This window comes from Antennarius striatus, chromosome 6 (genome assembly GCF_040054535.1).
Source record: "Antennarius striatus isolate MH-2024 chromosome 6, ASM4005453v1, whole genome shotgun sequence".
In the NCBI taxonomy this organism is placed as follows: domain Eukaryota; kingdom Metazoa; phylum Chordata; class Actinopteri; order Lophiiformes; family Antennariidae; genus Antennarius; species Antennarius striatus.
Window position 1 is genome coordinate 2,352,603 of NC_090781.1, and position 18,793 is coordinate 2,371,395.

The following is an 18,793-nucleotide window of genomic DNA, read 5'->3' on the forward strand; positions in this document are numbered from 1 at the left end:
AAAAATCCTCAGCCTGAGCTGTAAAACTATTACTAGTATGTTCATGTCACTTCAGACGAGCTTCTTCTGACGGGGGGGTTGTTTTGTATGAGAACAATTTAGGTGGGGTTGATTTCAGACGCCACTAAATAACTTATAATGATCTCCTTACTTAATCAGGACCGTGTTTGTTTGACTCCTGAAAAAAGGAAGTTCGCAGAATGAGATGTCAAAATGTTCCAATCACAGAAATGCCATAATTAGTGCTGGAGGAGAGATGGAGTGTCTTCCATGTCTGTCTGAGACATACAGCGGTACCTCTACCTACGAAATTAATGGTTCTGGAAGAAATTACGCAAGTAGAGACGCGTTTTCCATGAAAATGCCCTAATCCGTTCCAAGCCCCCCAAAATTCAGACATAAATGTTTTATAAATCATAAAAATGCACCAAAACATGTAAAAAATACATGTTACGATTAGACTATTACACAATAAATGAGAGTTGTGTATAACGTAAAAAACAAAGAATAGAGTAAAGAATAATAATGATGGTCATCTACCTTTTAACTGCTGTCCTCATTGTTTTTTGCCCTCTTTGGTTCATGCCCTCTTGCCCCCCCATGAACAACAGAGTGAATTCCAGTCCTCCTTCTGAACTTCTCCAACCACCCACGCAACGCCTTAAACTCCTTAAACTTCCTTTAGTTTTAATAACGTGGTGATTGTAGATGCATTACGGCCATATTCTTTGGAGAGATCAACCAAACGCATCCCTTTCTCATGCTTTTCTATCATCTCTTGCTTTGTTTGTACGGACAAAAAAAACTCTTCTCTTCGTCTTTTCTTTTCCTCTTTTCTCCGTCACTTTCTTGGGGTCCATAGTGAATACTCTAAAAGTTAATATATTTACCTAAAACTATCAGAACACCTCATGGGTCGAGGGCCGAATGACGAGGACGCTGCATAGACACCTATCTAGATACACACAGAGGTCCCTCTCAGCCAATGGGATGCGAGGTAATAGCCAATGGCAGAGCAGCTATGAGAATGTTGCGTTCAGGAACCTGTGGGAGCTGCGAGTATCAGCCCATACTGTATTTTTACCTTTTGTACCTCAAAATTTCTTCCGTAGTTAGAGGTAATATTTTCCTGTTGAGGCGATTCGTAGGTAGAACATTTTGTTTGAAGAGACATTTGTAAGTAGAGGTACCACTGTATTCTCATGACCGTCAGGGCATGCCACTACCTCCAGTTCATCATTATTTAGTCTGAACTCACTTGGGATGTAGGATTTCTCCATATAGGGACAATATATTGAAACACTTGACAGATGAGGATTCGTACAACTGAGAATAACCATCGAACTCCAGGAGGGTACGAGCTGTGTTGGGTAGAAACTGTTAAAGGTGTGTGACTATTATGTTCCTGTTCGCTTACAGACAAGTCATCAGTAGCAGGCTCGGAGGAGGCGGAGCCTCAGTCGCCTCCAATAAAGCCACGGGAGACCCGTCAGAAGGCCGTTCAGGAAGCCCCTCCTAAGAAGGGCCGTCGCTCCCGGCGCTGTGGCCAGTGCTCCGGCTGCCAGGTCCCAGAAGACTGCGGCGTGTGCACCAACTGTCTGGACAAGCCCAAGTTTGGAGGACGCAACATTAAGAAGCAATGCTGCAAGTGAGTCTTTGCTGAGGAACTGTTTTTGTACTAAAAATGTAAAAACGCGGCTCAGAATTCTTTCATACGTACCAAACGTCGCCCACAGGATGAGGAAGTGCCAGAACCTGCAGTGGATGCCTTCAAAGATGTTTCTGGAGAAGCAGGGCAAAGGCAAGAAAGACAAGAAGAAGAACAGGTTGTCTGAGAAGAAGGAGGGTGTCAGTCTGGTCAAAGGGCCAGTGGAGGGGTCGGGGTCGGGGTCGAAGCCCACCGCGGCCCCCAAGGAGGAGCCCCTCCGCAAAAAGAGCGAAACGCTCCCGCTCAAGTCCGGGGAGGACAAGTCCAGACAGCAGACCACAACCAGGCAGTCCCCCCCGGCCCTCGCCTCTTCCCCCGCCCCAGTCGAACCCTCTGATACAGTCCCAGCACAAAGTCAGCCCCCACCCCCGAGTGCCGACCCCAAACAGCTCCCAGTCACGAGCAGCGCCCCCAGCAAGAAGGGGCAGAAACTACAGCCGTCTGTACCCACGTCCTCTTCCTCCTCCTCCTCATCCTCTTCCTCTTCCTCCTCTTCCTCCTCCTCCTCCACTTCCTCGTCTTCTTCATCCTCATCCTCTTCCTCCCCGTCGTCTTCGACCCAGAACTCCCCCTCCCAGTCCACGCCGTCTCATCAGCAGCAGAAATGGCCCCTCCCCAGCCAGACGCCTTCAAAGAAAGACGCCCCAGCTAAGGCTCCTGTGGTGGAGCCCAAGAAGAGGCCCCAGCAGCACTCGTCCCCCCAGCAGGGCCCGGCCGCCACTCTGGATGCAGGTGAGACCCCCCACCCCCACCCATTTGTGGGTTTTAAAGCCATCACAGATCAAACCCATACTGGACTCCTCTTCTTTCACAGCGGAATCAAAGCAGTCAAAAAAGCCTCCTTCTCGCTCGGGCCCCCCATCGTCCAAACAGAGACCAAAGGACAAGGTAAGATGCAGCCGCTGGCACGTCTGGCCGCGTTCAGGTCCTCACCCTGATCTGATCCGCCCTCCTGTCTCAACAGCAGCTCCTGAGCGCCAAACCGCCCGTCAACAATACTTTAAACTGGCTGAGCACTCCCTCGACTAGGGGCCCGGTGAAGCCCAGAGCGCCCTGCGACGGAGTGCATCGAATCACAGTTGATTTCAAGAGGGACCATGACGTGGAGAAGGTGTGGGAGGCTGGGGGCCTCAGCCTGCTCACCTCTGTGCCTGTGACTCCCAGGGTTCTTTGCTTCTTGTGCGCGAGCAGTGGAAACGTTGAGGTAATGACGTCACCGTCGTTCGCTTTCAAATGGCTGCTTCTCTTCTGAGACCTTTTCTGTCTCTCTCTTCTCCCTCCGGGTGTAGTTTGTGTTCTGTCAGGTATGCTGTGAACCTTTTCATCTCTTTTGCCTGGGGGAATCAGAGCGCCCCCCTCAGGAGCAGTTTGAGAACTGGTGTTGTCGACGATGCAAGTTCTGCCAAGCGTGTGGACACCAGCAGCAGAAGACAAAAGTAAGCCCCTGGTGGTCCTGCTCACTTCTACACAAACCAGACGTGGTGCAGAGCGGCGGTCGGTCCAGAATCAGCCTCTCTGGCATATAGAGCCTTACACAGTAACACTAACGGGGTATTTAGCCTGAACTGAAACATAGGACGGTAGTGGGTGAAATAAATCGATTCATGTGATGTTTGGGGGTCAGTCGCTGTGGGAGTGACAAAAGGGGATTTTCATGGAAGCTTTGGGGTCAAGAGTTTATTTCCCAGGTAAAGGTGAGCAGACCAGAGGTTCACAGTGATGGTGGATGAGCTGAACTGTGTTATTTGTTGGCTTTTTCACACCTGAAATTGTCTCTTTGATTTTAAAGAACTTCTCACTTTTTCCCTCTGTCACTTCAGCAGCAGCTACTAGAGTGTGATAAGTGCCACAACAGCTATCACCCAGAGTGCCTGGGCCCCAACTACCCCACCAGACCCACCAAGAAGAAGAGAGTCTGGGTACTGACACACACACACACACACACTCGTCTTTCACACTGCGCTCCATCTTCTACCAGTCACTGACCTTCAACATCACACTCACAACATTATTTTCCTTTTCCAGTTTATTTGTTCACACACTTGTGATGCTTCTCAGCATTGCTTCATTCAAGAGGCCCTCTTGTATCTCCGATAATCATCATTTACTTGCTTTCATACCATTCCTACTGTTAACACTCAGTGCGGTGTCGTCACCTCGTGTTACACGTTCTGTCTCTTCAGGTTTGCAACAAGTGTGTGCGCTGCAAGAGTTGTGGAACCACCAAACCTGGGAAATCTTGGGATGCCCAGTGGTCACATGATTTCTCCATGTGTCACGACTGTGCCAAACTTTTTGCAAAAGGTAGGTGTGCAGAGTGTAGTATTTTTCGCACTATAAGGCGCACCTTTAATGACTTGTTTATTTTATAATTTATTCCGTATAGAAGACGCACCAGATTATAAGGCGCATATAAAAAAAAAAAATCAAACTAGATTTAAAAAACTAGTGGCTGTAGTTGCGCTATCCGTCCACTAGAGCATTCATGACTGTGAGTACCCTTAGTCAGCGGTTAAGGGCTCCTATTGTTATTTCAATGAAGCCATTCTGAGCCTCATTAAGGAAACCTGATCACTTGATCACTTTGCCATGTTAGAAAGAAATCAACACGCATTTTAAAAAACCTGACATTAAAAACTGGTTAAATTCATTCCAGTGGACCACTTAGTTCGAACAGGACGGATTATTTCCTGATCTGAAGTTTGAAGCAGATTAATAGGCGCATCGGACGATAAGGCGCACTACGGGTTTATGAGAAAATGATAGGCTTTTTGGTGCCCCTTATAGTGCGGAAAATACTGTATATGTGTGTGTATGTATATATATATGTGTATATATGTATATATATATCAAATCTCAGTGTAAATGTTCCCCTCTTTTACTGCAGGAAACTTCTGCCCACTTTGTGATAAATGTTATGACGATAATGATTACGACAGCAAGATGATGGAGTGTGGTCGCTGCAACCACTGGGTTCACGCCAGGTGTGAAAATCTGACAGGTGAGTTGTTGAGACATCGTTCAGTTTGTGTGCAGCTACAGACAGGTGGGTGAGGCCGGAGGGTAACAAACGCCTCCTCGTGTTTTGCCTGTGGTGCAGATGAGATGTACGAGCTGCTCTCCAAGCTGCCCGAGAGCGTTGCCTACACCTGCACCAAATGCACTGAACGCCAGCCGGCGGAGTGGAGGACGGCGCTGGGGAGGGAGCTCCAGGGATGTGTTCGCCACGTCCTCACTGCACTGCTCAATTCCCGCACGTCGTCACACCTGTTACGCTACAGACAGGTGAGCACGCACCTGTCTTTTTGCCTTATTATATACATGTAATTCAAACATGATCAGTTTGTCTCGTGAATACGAGCCGTGGCTGAGCTCATCTTTTTCGGGGCAGACGGTGAAGCCTCCTGACCTGAACCCAGAGACAGAAGAAAGTCTTCCATCCCGTAGTTCCCCAGAGGGCCCAGATCCTCCAGTCCTGACCGAGGTCCCCCCCACGCCTCCCGGTGACTCCCCTCCAGACTTGGAGTCCGTTGAGAGAAAGATGGATCACGGCCGCTACAAGTCAGTGGTGAGTGGATTTCCATCAGGGTCTGAGCTGCTCTCTCCTGGACCTGGTGCAGTTTGAAGTGATGAGCTGGCATCTCATCCAGGGTGTACCCCGCCTCCAGCAACACTGCAGACCAGATATGAATGAATGAATGTAATCACCTCCGTACGCCTGTGTTGTGTCCCAGCTGGAGTTCAGTGACGACATCGCGCGGATTATCCAGACCGCCATCAACAGCGAAGCTGGCCAACCAGAGAGCAGAAAGGCCAACAGTATGGTCAAGTCCTTCTTCATTCGGGTAGGAAGCTCTGCTCTGCTCTGGATCATGAGGACGATAGCAGCACCACTGAAAACAAACATGTTAGCTGATTGGTTCTCTTTCTGCTCATACCAGCGCTCCATCTGTTGTTATCTGACTGCACGGTTTCTGCACACGTGTTCCATACATGTTCAAGACAGCATGAGTAGGATTCCGTTCTGTATCTAGAGATGAGTTTAAAGAATGTCATCTGTTTCAGCAAATGGAGCGCGTCTTCCCGTGGTTCAAAGTCAAAGAGTCCCGCTTCTGGGAGAAGCAGAAAGTCTCTGCCAAGTGAGTGTCTGTCACTTCCTGTTCCACACCAGAGTGTCTATCACTTCCTGTCCCACACCAGAGTGTCTGTCACTTCCTGTTCCACACCAGAGTGTCTGTCACTTCCTGTTCCACACCAGAGTGTCTGTCACTTCCTGTTCCACACCAGAGTGTCTGTCACTTCCTGTTCCACACCAGAGTGTCTGTCACTTCCTGTTCCACACCAGAGTGTCTGTCACTTCCTGTTCCACACCAGAGTGTCTGTCACTTCCTGTTCCACACAAGAGTGTCTATCACTTCCTGTTCCACACAAGAGTGTCTATCACTTCCTGTTCCACACAAGAGTGTCATTCACTTCCTGTTCCACACCAGAGTGTCTATCACTTCCTGTTCCACACAAGAGTGTCTGTCACTTCCTGTTCCACACAAGAGTGTCATTCACTTCCTGTTCCACGCTAGAGGCTGTTCCACTGCTCTGAGTCAGTAAGCAGGGATTCATTTACTGACTGCTTCTTGTGTTCTGTTACTGTGTTATGATGAGGTTATTTACAGATGTTCTCTAAAACTCCTGTTTGTGGACTTTCAGCTTTGATTTTGTTCCATCCCATAAAGTTGGGATGTTCAACCATGAAATCAGGCATTAGTAATGGAGTCAGATAACAGCAGGCGGTACTCTTTTTATACAGCTCTGTAAAGGATGCGATATGCTTCTATTTTTTAAACTTGTGCTAATTATGTTTGTAATTATAGAGAAGAAATTTTGCAATTGAATCGTCCTTTAATGAAAACCGTTCCAAGGAACTTGAGAACTGAAGTTTTCAAGAAATCCAGGTCTGTAATTATTGGACTGAGGAGGAGTAAGATGTGGTTTCTCTGGGAGAACTAACTGTACCGACAGCCGCTGCGTGGCATCAATACAAATACCAGTCAAGGGACAAGAGGTGCAATGCATTTCATAGTCACCTTGTATTTTTAGTGGGCAAGTTGAGTGATGCCTGTTTTTTTGGGATGGCTCTAGTAATAAGCCATTGAGTGAAGAAGATCAGTGAAGTGCTTGTTTTTCAGGATGACTCATCTCAGCACCGTTGTTGTGATTAAAGTCCGAGTCAAGAAATTGATTGTGCAGTTTGTGTGATTTAATGAGCCCACTAGAGTGTTTACTGGTGAATGGATGTGTATACACTTTAAAAAAAGGGAAGCACTCTGAGCTCACGGACGCTTTACGCTGAATCTTTCCCTCGTGGCCTTCTTTTTTTTAGCGTTTTGGAAAGTGCATTCATTCACTGCGTCTCGCGCTCGTATTTAGCTCTCAGCTTTCCCAGACCATTTACGCTGCTGCTCCTCCAGGCATTGTGGGAGGCACGCCGTAACAGTCTCACATTTCACTTGAAGGCTCTTTGATGCACATCTGTGGTCTATTTGTGGTTTGCGTGTTGTGTATCATCTCTCCTGGTCATCCATCCAGTGGATCCTGTGGCCACTGTTAGCTTGATGTCTGTTTAAAGCCTGTACTGGCATATTAAGTGTGGACCTGAACATCGCACCTTAGACATAGTCGTTATTTGTGGCGTCACTGCTCACGTAATACTCAGAAAGTTTTGCACTTTCTTCAGAATTTTCGTCAGAACCCTGGGAAGCTAAAAACAATGCATATAATCTGTAGGATTGTATTTAAAAGCAAGTTTTGTACCATTTTTTCAGTGCTTAACCTTAAATTTGAATAGCTGATATGGAAATAAGAAGTTGCAGCTTCTACCAGTTATTTTTAGTAATCCTAACTTTGCCTTGTCTAGCAGTGGGCTTCTCCCCAATGCGGTGCTGCCTCCGTCCCTGGACCACAACTATGCCCAGTGGCAGGAGAGGCAAGAGCTTTCCCGCGCTGAGCAAACCCACCTCATGAAAAAAATCATCCCAGCTCCCAGGCCCAAGACTCCTGGGGAACCGGACTGTCCCGCTTCCTCTCCCCCTCTGCCTCCATCTCTACCCCCACCACCTCCGCTCCTACCTGGTAACTAATGGTTTCCTACGCACACAGTTGTCCTCTTTCTTGTGTTTCTCCTTCTCCTTTGATGATGTCATCTCTTCAGATTGTGAGGACAGCCCAGAGGTCCCCCCTCCGCCAGGCATTAGTGATAACAGGCAGTGTGTTCTGTGCCTGAAGTATGGAGATGAGAACACCAACGTGAGTCAGAAATCTGTCGTACTCTCTGTAACACGCGTAAAAAAGGTCTAAGTGTCACTTGCCTGATTGTTTCAGGAGGGGGGGAGATTGTTGTACATCGGTCAGAATGAATGGACCCACGTGAACTGCGCCTTGTGGTCTGCTGAGGTGTTCGAGGATGACGACGGCTCTCTTAAGAATGTTCACATGGCTGTTCTCAGGGGGAAACAGCTGGTGAGACCCTTCACTTGTGCCACCGTCCATCACTAGTTCCCACTGTCTGTTCAAACATTTACAGCCTGTTGCCCTTTGTGTTCAGCGCTGTGAGAAGTGTCTACAGCCCGGCGCCACTGTTGGCTGCTGCCTCACCTCTTGCACCAGTAACTACCACTTCATGTGCGCCCGCCAGTGCCACTGTGTCTTCCTGGAGGACAAGAAAGTGTATTGTCCAAAGCATAAGGATCTCATAAAGGGAGAAGTAAGACAATGTCATTGTCACGTCCCTCTTCAAAGCGGTGATGTATTGTAATTGTCTGTGTCCACCAAATATCTTCTCAACCGTTGCAGATAGAAAAATGAAACAAAAAGCACATTAGTCGAAAATGAGATGATGACCTTGACCTTGAGAAAACTAGGTCAAGGTCAAATTTCAACTTTTGTACACTCAGGAAACATACGATAGAAAGACGAGGAAAAGAAGGCCAGTTTGAATAAGACCATAGATCAGAGCTAGTGCTTTCATCTACCTATGCACTAGCTTTGATCTATGGTCAAAGCTATGCACATGTCAGGTACTACTTTTAGGGTACCCTGACCTACCCTTTGTGGGATGTTGCAGTCTCTGACTTCCTTGGGTCTCGTTTATAATATAACCCAGTGGTAAGTCATGAAATTGAGCTACCTGAAAAGTAGGGTCAGTTTTATTTTAATTTAGGACATAGGTAAATCTCATAGATGAGCCATGATCAGGCGAGGAACTGTTGCTTCTGCTGCTGTTTTTTAACTTCCTTGTGTTTCCTTTGTTTTCTGTAGGTGGTGTCTGGGTTTGAGGTAACCCGCAGGATCCTGGTGGACCTGGAGGGCATTAGTCTCAGGAGGAAGTGGCTTGCAGGGCTGGAGCCTGAAAATGTCCACATGATGATTGGTAAGTTAAATTTTATGAAGTATTTGCAGATAACTGGCCAATTCCACGAGGAACTGTGTGTGTTTTGACTGTGCCTTTCATGGCAGGCTCCATGACCATCGATTGCTTGGGGATACTGACGGAACTGTCAGACTGCAAACACAAACTCTTCCCTGTAGGATACCAGTAAGTTATGATTTACTTTACATCTCATATTTGTCTTTTATTCTTGATTCTCATTGTGTTAACAAGCATTTTTGCCCTCAATGAAAGTCCAACTTATTGCTTGAGGCAAATGAATTGAATCCAAACCAATGAACTCCCACCTGCAGGTGTTCGAGGGTGTACTGGAGCACTCTCGATGCTCGAAAGCGCTGTCTGTATACCTGTAGGATTTTAGTTTGTCATCCTCCGGTGGTGGAGTCCGACCTAAAAAATATGATTGCTCCTGAGGAGAATCACACCATAGCACACAGCCCACCACCAGTAACAGGTAAGCCCCTGTCAGCTCACACAGGTGAGGTTTCAACAGTCTATTTGAATGATACAGTACTCAACTAAACTGACTTTTGTAACACTTCTATGTTTTATTTCTAGACTTTCCCGACCCCTTCGAGTTGCCATGGCGCTCTGACACCCTTTCCCCCACCAACACCACTAAGCTCAGGGTTTACACCAGGAACCGACACCCCAGCTACCCCTCATGTCAGCGCTCAATCTGTCCCAGACCCATGCCCTCTCCAGGTACAAATATACATTCCAACATTGTTGAAGAATTCTATTAATGCATTCAAAGAGATAGTTAACTTGGCTTTCAAATTATTTTTCCACTTTGCAGGAGGTGCCTCTCAGTTCCAAAGCCATGAGATTTTGACAGTTGGAGACTCCTTGGTGAACTCTGGTATGCGAATTATCGAGTCACGTCGCCACAGCTCCCCATCTGTCGCTCCTCCTCTCCACCAGCCAAACCGACAGAGAGGTTTGACCTCCCATCCTCAAATTTTGTCGCGACCCCTCACCTCACCCCCTCCCCTCATCCCCTCTCCTGCTAGAGACCCAGAAAAGTCAAAACATCCCAGCAAAGACCTAGCAAAGAGTCCGGGTCAGAGAGAAGATGAAAGAGCTAGGCTATTCTTCGCAGATAGAAACAGACATCACCCATCCAGAGATCAGGGGTCAAGGGATGGGGATAAGGGGAGAGCGTCAAGTCAAGACCAAACTTTGAAGGATTCTGACAAGAGCAGATCATCCCGGGAACTAGGGCAAAAAGAGTGTGACAAGGGTGAAATGCCAGCCAAAGAGCAGGAAAAGAAGAGACCAGTGAGTAAAGATTCAGGTCTGAAAGACTATGATAGGGGAAGACCTCTCAGTAGAGACGCATTAAAAGATTCAGAAAAGAGAAGACATTTGAACAGAGACTCTGATAAGGGGAGACACAGTAGCAGAGAATCAAGCAATAGTGAAATGGATAAGAACAAATCATCCTTTACAGACTCCAGCGATAAGGATGTGGAAAGAGCTCGGTCGCTCTGCAGAGACTCTGATAAGCTTAAACAGTACAGAAGAGAATTGGAAAATGATTCAGGCCAAGGTAAAGACAGACAGTCTAGCAGAGATGCTAACAAAGGTCGGCCTCCTTTGAGAGATTCCAGTTATAGAAGCACAGAGAAAAACAAAGACTCTGGCTCAGGGAATGATAGCAACCCTATCAGTCACTCCAAACCGGCTGGAGAGAGCAAGAGCCTTCGACTGGCACCCGCAGGCTCAGGCCATTCATCCCCTCTTGTAGGCACTGCTGTTCTCACAGGTCAGTCGAAAGGTGGAAGCGCCAGGCAGATGGAGAAGCAAAGGAAACATGGAGGCAAAGACCAGCGTGTTTCTACAAACCTCAGTGTTCTGCCTCGTCCCAGGTCCACCTCCACTTCCAACAGCACTCAGTCTAAAGATAAAGTCAGCTCAGGGAAGGATAATAATGCTGGCACTGGAACTGCAATGCCAGCTTCACTCCACAAGGACTCTGTTGTTGGGAGATCTGGTGCCACACAATCTTTATTTCAGAAGGCAAACACGCGAAAATCAAATGATTATTTATCAGCTCCAGCTACAGCAGCAATGAAGCCCTTGTGGCCCTCAAGGACCCCAGCAGAAGGCGACGTTGTCAAACGAGGCTCCATGCATTTGGCCATCCCAGCCGCAACCTCATCTGCCAAAGACAAACACCCCAAAGTGAAGATCGCAGGCAGCAGAGAGGTCTCAAAAGACAGAGAGCGAGAAAAGAATCTCCAAAACAGCAGCGGTAACATCATTCCCCTTCTCAATAATACAAAACTTCCTGGCAGCTCCAACACACATGTGTCGAGCCCCAGCTCTCACAATAGCAGCACCAACAAAGTGCCAGTTCTTGGGAACAGCACTAAGGTCCATGGGAAGGCTCAGGGGGAGAAGCCTGAGAGCCAAGAAGGAGACAGGTCAGCCTCAAAAAGCAGAGAAAATTACTCGTGTGCTGAGAGAAATAACACTTCCAGTTTGGACAACTTACAGCTGCTACAGCCGAGTGGGTTGGCTCCAGAGAAAGGACTGAAGGTCTCCTCCCAGTTGCAGTCCAAACCAACAACTAACCAGTTGGCATTGTCTTCTAGAGAGAAAAAGAGACCAGTTAAACTCCCTCCTCTAACTCCACTCAAGACCGACGTCAAGACCGACCCCAACGGGACCAATGCTGTTGGTGGTAATTCTTCCACGTCTCCAGTGACTAATACCTCCACCGTATTTCCTGCTGGCCAGGGGATTTGTCGCTCCGCCCGCTCCGCCCTCTTCGCCTCACCGTCTGCCAGCAGCAGCGACAGCTCTGAATCCGAAACCCAGACTCATACGGAAGAAGATGATTTGTGCAAGGAGCACCTACGCGGCGAGCGGCGAGACCACCACAGTCTCCTCGCTCAAGTCACCGAGGATGAGGGCGACGGACCGGACGATGACCATGATAGAGGTATGGAAGATAAACATCACGAGGATGACAGTGACGGATCGGGGTCAGCTAAACGGCGCTACCCCCGCCGCAGCGCACGTGCGCGTTCCAACATGTTTTTCGGCCTCACGCCTTTCTATGGCGTTCGTTCGTACGGTGAGGAGGATCTTCCCTTCTACGGTAGCGGGGAAGGACCTGGGCCTGTGGTGAAGAGAAGGACTGGTGGACGCAAAAAGTCAGCCGAGGGCCAGGTGGATGGAGCAGATGATATGAGTACCTCCTCATCGTCAGGGGACAGTGGTGACGATGAAGACATTGGAATGAAACAGAGCAAAGACCCTTATTACTACAACTTTACCCGGACAATCATTGGTCCTGGTGATGGCCTGCCATCTATAGAAGGCATAGACCAGTGCCTGGGAAAGGGATCCCAGCTTCAACGCTTTCTGAAAGATGAGGCACAGCATCAACAGAGGGCGCAAGGAAAAGCAGACGACATGTTGAGTGCTTTGTAAGTGTACTCAGTTGTTGGTCTTCAGCATGGGTCTAAAATGTATGTAGCTGTTTTTTGTTGTCTCTAATATCCCGTATTCTCTTTGTTCTGTATGAAAGCACTTTAGGTAAGCAGCGTATTGGTCAACTGGATGGCATTGACGATGGCTCCGAGAGCGATACCAGCATCTGTACCACCAGCACCGCAACCACTACGGCCACCTCCTCTTCCAGCCAACAGAAGAGCACTCCTAAGAGACGGGGCAGGGAAAGGCACACGGAGAAACTGGAATCCCATGACTCCGGCAAGGAGGCGGACAAAGGTGACGGAGCGGCAACTGGTACCGCACGCGAAGGCAGAAAGAACCAGAAGGAAAACTGTCTTCCCCTCGGCAGTGAGATCAAGTCCCAACAACAGAATCAGGGTCAGGATCCCCTCGAGGCCCAGCTCTCCCTAAGCACAGACCTCCTGAAGTCTGATTCCGACAACAACAACAGCGATGACTGTGGTAACATTTTGCCATCAGATATAATGGAGTTTGTCCTGAACACACCTTCCATGTCGATGCAGACTCTCGGTCAGCAGTCTGAGGCGTCCTCCTCGGAGCTCCTCCTGGATGAGACCTATGTGGATGTCAACCGGCGCAAAGACATTCTGTTTGATGACTTTTCCCAGCCGCTGCCCAGTGGTGACAGTGGAGGAGTGGTTGAGAGTAATGTCAGTAACTCCATATCCGTAGAGGAACCATATCTTCCTCTGGAATTGCCTTCTGACCTTTCAGTGTTGACCACACGCAGCCCCACTGTGAACACTGGTCAGAACCACACTGCTGGAGGTCTCATTGCTGATACCTCAGACCGCACCATGCTGAGCTTGGCTTCCGATTCGGAGACTCTGGCTGGAGACAAGAGAGGAGATAAGAAAAGAGCAGGGCCAGGTGTGTCACCATCAGAGAGTCAACGCAATACTGCAACTTTGGGAAGCAGGACCACGCAGGTAACAGAGGGTCACATGACCCCTGAGCAGTTTATTCCTAGTCCTGCCATTGGTCAGGTGGTTGAACCTTCGGGCAACCAGGACGTTCCCAGGAGTTCTGGTACTCCTGGTTTACCAAGTTCTCCCTCTCTGCCTCAGAAATACCTGCCAGCAACAGCTGCAGCTACAGGCAGCCCTAGTCCAGTACCTGGGCCAGGACTATCCCAGGCTCAGGTCTCCAGCCCAGCAGTCATTAAGCCTGGCCCTGACAAGCTCATTGTGGTCAATCAGCAGTTTCAGCCTCTCTACGTTCTTCAGACTGTCCCTAATGGTGTTACCCAAAAAATCAGTGCCACCGGTGTAATGGACACCAGCTCTCAAGCAGTGCTCAGCTCTATGACTCTGACTGCAGGGTTAAATCCTGGTTTATCCACAGCCCAGCCAATATTTCCCGCTGGAAGCAAAGTCCTGGGCCCCATGACTCACCCTTCCCAGATTCACACCTTTACAGGAGCCACGCAAGCAGGCTTTCAAACAGGAATCCCCAGCACCACCTCAGGGCTTCTCATTGGATTGCCTTCTCAGCCCCATGACCAGTCCCAAATTTTGGTCTCCGAAGCCGGTCGATCACATGAGCTTGGTCCCAGTGTTGGCATTGTGTCCAGTTCCTCCTCCCTTACCTCCTCCCAAACTGTGCTCGCCTCTGCTCACGGCAAAAAGAGGCCAATCTCTCGTCTTCAGCCAAGAAAAAGCAAAAAGTTAGCTCGCTCCCGCAGCCAGCCTACTCTGGCACCATCGGAAGTGGGGCCCCCCAACATGACCCTTATTAACATCGCTTCACCTCAAATAGCGGCAAGCATCCCGGGCCAACCTGGTGGTCTTGTTGAGTTAGGAACCCTCTCCACCTCTCAACGCAAGGTTCCAAACATTATCAAGAGACCAAAATCAGGTGGAGTTATGTATTTAGATCCAACAACTCTACTTCAGCAGCGGATTCCGGGTCCTGCCCCGCCTGGTATCCTGGCTCACGATTCATCTGCTCACCTTCTACCTTGCACAGTCTCTGGTCTCAACCCCAGTCAGTCGGTTTTGAACGTCGTCTCTGTGCCCTCTAGTGGTCCTACAGGTCTTCTTGCACCAGGATCAGTCTCTCTCTCCACCCCTGTTCTCAGCTCTGCTGAGATCACAGGCCCAATTAGCAATCTCCTCTTTAAAGCCAGTACACATAGCTTGGGGTTGACAGAGCAGCCAATGGTCCTTCAACCAGCAGGAGGAGCCCCTCTGATGTCACAGCTCAGCACCTCTGTCCAGACATCTATAGCTAGCAGCATCTGCGTCTTGCCCTCTCAACAGACTATCAGCATGGCTGTAAATCAACCAGGAGAGACAGATGGCACTAATATCCACCTGAAGCATCAAGCTCCGCCTCCGAACAGAGCCCAGGCTGTGGATTCCACTGTAACTTTGGCTCCTATACCAGCAACCACTCTGAGTCCTGGCAAAGCGCGTGTTGTTGGAGTGTTCACCCAAACGTCCACACACTCGCACAGCAGCAGAACCATTCCCATTTCCAGATCATCAGAAAAGACAGCGTCCAACTCCACCACAACGGTTTCAGGAGTTAAAGGCAAACAGAAAGCAAAGAGGAGCAGGCAGAGTACAGACTCCACGAGTGGAAAGAAGCTGAAGGCGTCCCCGGCGGAGGAGCGTCACAGCAGCCCTGCAGGACGACCTCACTCAAGCCCAAGGTAGGACAACATTCAAAATTGTGTTTCAGATTTAGTTCTGGCTCCATTAATAACACAAAGGATAATCAGCAAGAGCTTCCTCAAATATGTTCTCCAAATTGAAAAAGAGGGCAATCCTTTTCTTGGATTCTTTTTTTAACCCTTAGACCCCTGACCTATTGTGACCGTGTTTTTGTACCTTTGATATTTTCTTATATACTGCATTAAAAATGATTTAACATACCCATGCTTGGTATGCTTATCTTCAGCATTTCAGCTATATGAAGAGATAGTTATTATGCGCGCACAATTGGTTTTAAACTATCACGTGATCTGATTGCGGTGTCGAGATCACGGTCTGAAAAGGGTTAATACATACTTCTCTGAAATATCTTTACTCTCTGTCTGCAAAATTATTCACAAAAATGCTTTTTGAACCAACAGTTCCAAAGAATTGAAGGCTCCTGAACCCATGGACACAGGCAAACCAACTGAGAAGGCAGCAGACAAGAGGTATGGAAGACATTGGTTGGGTACCCATTCTATCATTCTGGCCCCCCAGAATTGTCCTCACGCTTGCCTAAAAACTTCCAGTGCACTGCTGAAGAAGAAGGTATCTGATGGTCCTGTTTTGCCTGGAAAAGTAGCTGGGGGGGAGTCTTTTCCTGTGACTTCACCACAGGACCAGGATGGAAACAGCAAAGACACTGGCCTGGATAGCCAACCGAAGAACGGCATCATGTTCGAAATCTGCAGTGAGGAAGGCTTCCACATTCGCTGTGAGAGTATCGAAGGTGAGAGAACGCGGCCACATGTTTGGATGTTGCTGTTGATGTGTGTTCTCGTATTCTTTAGCTAGAGGTCAGGTCACTTTGTTTGGTCGTAGTGACTTTCTGTACATGGCATGGGCTTTTTTCTGTCTTTGTCTTCAGCTGCCTCCAGCTGTGAATGAAGTTGCATTCATTCCTATCAAAAACCTGCAATCCTGATGAGTTAGTCCTACATAAGTAGGTCTGCCTCGACGTCTTTCTACATCCCCCAAAGTGGTCTTCTTCTTCTCCTTTCGGTTTTTCCCTTCAGGGGTCGCCACAGTGAATCAATTTCCTCCATCTAGCCCTGTCCTTTGAATCCTCTTCTCTCACACCAACTACCTTCATGTCCTCTTTCACTACATCCATAAACCTCCTCTTTGGTCTTCCTCTAGGCCTCCTGCCTGGCAGTTCAAAACTCAGCATCCTTCTACCAATATATTCACTATCTCTCCTCTGGACATGTCCAAACCATCTCAGTCTGGCCTCTCTGACTTTATCTCCAGAACCTCTAACATGTGCTGTCCCTCTGATGTACTCATTCCTGATCCTATCCTTCCTGGTCACTCCCAGAGAGAACCTCAGCATCTTCATCTCTGCTACCTCCAGCTCTGTCTCCTGTCTTTTCCTCAGTGACACTGTCTCTAGACCAAACAACATCGCTGGTCTCACCACAGTTTTGTACATCCCCCAAGGCGGTGATGTATTGTAATTGTCAGTGTTCGTCCGTCCGTCTGCCCACAAAATATCTTCACAACCGTTGCAGATAGAAAGATGAAACAAAAAGCACATTACTCGGGTAGCAAACTGGCTGAAAATGAGACAATGACCTTCACCTTTAGAAAACTAGGTCAAGGTCAAATTTCAACTTTTACATTTTTATACCATTTTTGGCACACATCAAGCATTCATTGCTGCAACCATTATGAAAGTAGGTCAGTTGTAATTTGTTGACTTGAATACTTGAAGCAGATTACATAAAGGCCTTTCAGTACTAGCATCCCAACAGATCGTGGAAACCCAGTGAATGTTAGCTGCTTTAGCCCGTTCACATGTGTCAACTGAAGCACCTGGGTTTATTGACTGAAGGTCAAAGACATGTTGAAGTTTGTAGCATGGTTGTTGAGAAATGTTTGAGAAGGAACAACAGCCAAAAGTACATGAATTCCCGAGCTGACTTGTCCTACCTGTCCCGTTGTAGAAGCTTGGAAATCGCTGACTGATAAGGTGCAGGAAGCTCGCTGCAATGCACAACTCAAAGAGCTCTCCTTTGAAGGTGAGCTTCATCCGATTCCTGCAGTTCATAGTTTCCACTATTGACTATGGAATTGTAAGTGTTTGCAATTCATGGCTTGTTCCTTTGCTTCTCCCAGGTGTGAATGGATTAAAGATGCTAGGAATCGTCCATGAGGCAGTGGTTTTCCTGCTGGAGCAACTTTACGGCTCACAACACTGTCGGACCTACCGTTTTCGTTTTCACAAACCAGAGGAAACTGGTGAACCTCCCATCAACCCCCACGGATCGGCGCGTGCAGAGATCAATCACAGGTTAGTACCGGCCTGTGTACACTTGTCATTGGAGAACTGATAACCCTTCGTGGAGTTCAGAGTTCCTACCGGTTCTGGAAACAGTGAGTGTTTCATCTGTTTGTCTTCCAGGAGGACTTTGTTTGACATGTTCAACTTCTTGGCCTCTAAACATCGCCAGCCTCCTGAGTACATTCCACAAGAAGACGATGATGATGAAGGGCAGCTCAGGACTGCCAGGTCAGCTATAGCACACAAAACATCCAATTGTTGATTCTCAGTGAAGGTGTATTTATCAGGTGGTAACACCTGTGTGACTGAAGGAGTAATAAACATGACTTCGGGAGTAATAAACAGGGCTTGAGGAGTATTAAACAAGACTTTAAGGGTATTAAACATGACTTCAGGACTATTAAACATGATTTTAGGAGTACTATATATGACTTTTGGAGTGTTAAACATTACTTTAGGAGTATTAAACATGACTTTAGGAGTGGTAAACATGACTTCAGGAGTGTTAAACATGACTTTATGGGCATTAAACAAGACTTCAGGAGTATTAAACGTCATTTCAAGACTTAAACATGACTTCAGGAGTATTAAACAGGACTTCAAGGGTATTAAACATGACTTTTGGAGCATTAAACAAGACTTGAAGGGTATTAAACATGACTTCAGGAGTATTAGACATGACTTTAGGAGTGCTAAACATGACTTTAGGGGTAGTAAACATGATTTTAGGAGTAATAAATATGACTGAAGGAGTGTTAAACAAGACTTCAGGAGTATTAAACATGACTTCAGGAGTGTTAAACAGTTATTTGTTTCTCTGCAGGCGTGCCTCCATGGAGCTGCCACTGCCTGTGAGGTTCAGACAGCTCAAAGCCACTTCCAAGGAAACTGTTGGAGTCTACAGGTCTGATCTGTTGTGTTTTGCTGTTTCACTTTCGTCTCTGCTCTTGAACGTGGATGTCTGAGAAAAGGGGCCGCTCCAAACACCTGAAAAATTGCGTCTTTCTGCAGGTCTCCCATTCATGGCCGAGGACTGTTCTGTAAGAAAACCATCGAGACGGGGGAGATGGTCATTGAATACTCTGGAAACGTCATCCGGTCTGTGCTCACTGACAAGCGGGAGAAATATTACGATGGCAAGGTGGGCTCCTGCAAATGAAACTGTGTATTGC

At 47.8% G+C, this 18,793-nt stretch overlaps 1 protein-coding gene across 4 annotated transcripts in view; it reads left to right on the plus strand.

The window, feature by feature from the left end:
* The window catches only part of kmt2a (lysine (K)-specific methyltransferase 2A), a 41,328-nt gene that overhangs the window by 18,367 nt on the left and 4,168 nt on the right, over nt 1-18,793 (plus strand). The window contains exons 5-33 of one of the 4 annotated variants that reach the window (XM_068316542.1): nt 1,420-1,648; nt 1,737-2,440; nt 2,523-2,596; nt 2,673-2,912; nt 2,998-3,144; nt 3,529-3,627; nt 3,892-4,012; nt 4,596-4,709; nt 4,809-4,993; nt 5,100-5,276; nt 5,443-5,553; nt 5,774-5,847; nt 7,620-7,834; nt 7,914-8,008; nt 8,084-8,221; nt 8,307-8,465; nt 9,020-9,131; nt 9,218-9,296; nt 9,443-9,603; nt 9,708-9,854; nt 9,949-12,589; nt 12,691-15,294; nt 15,718-15,786; nt 15,868-16,067; nt 17,284-17,358; nt 17,456-17,630; nt 17,742-17,849; nt 18,445-18,525; nt 18,633-18,762. In XM_068316542.1, coding sequence (XP_068172643.1) covers nt 1,420-1,648; nt 1,737-2,440; nt 2,523-2,596; nt 2,673-2,912; nt 2,998-3,144; nt 3,529-3,627; nt 3,892-4,012; nt 4,596-4,709; nt 4,809-4,993; nt 5,100-5,276; nt 5,443-5,553; nt 5,774-5,847; nt 7,620-7,834; nt 7,914-8,008; nt 8,084-8,221; nt 8,307-8,465; nt 9,020-9,131; nt 9,218-9,296; nt 9,443-9,603; nt 9,708-9,854; nt 9,949-12,589; nt 12,691-15,294; nt 15,718-15,786; nt 15,868-16,067; nt 17,284-17,358; nt 17,456-17,630; nt 17,742-17,849; nt 18,445-18,525; nt 18,633-18,762 — 9,464 coding nt within the window. The remainder of the gene's footprint in view (nt 1-1,419; nt 1,649-1,736; nt 2,441-2,522; nt 2,597-2,672; nt 2,913-2,997; nt 3,145-3,528; nt 3,628-3,891; nt 4,013-4,595; nt 4,710-4,808; nt 4,994-5,099; nt 5,277-5,442; nt 5,554-5,773; nt 5,848-7,619; nt 7,835-7,913; nt 8,009-8,083; nt 8,222-8,306; nt 8,466-9,019; nt 9,132-9,217; nt 9,297-9,442; nt 9,604-9,707; nt 9,855-9,948; nt 12,590-12,690; nt 15,295-15,717; nt 15,787-15,867; nt 16,068-17,283; nt 17,359-17,455; nt 17,631-17,741; nt 17,850-18,444; nt 18,526-18,632; nt 18,763-18,793) is intronic. The other 3 variants (XM_068316545.1, XM_068316543.1, XM_068316544.1) reach the window with 3 other exon arrangements.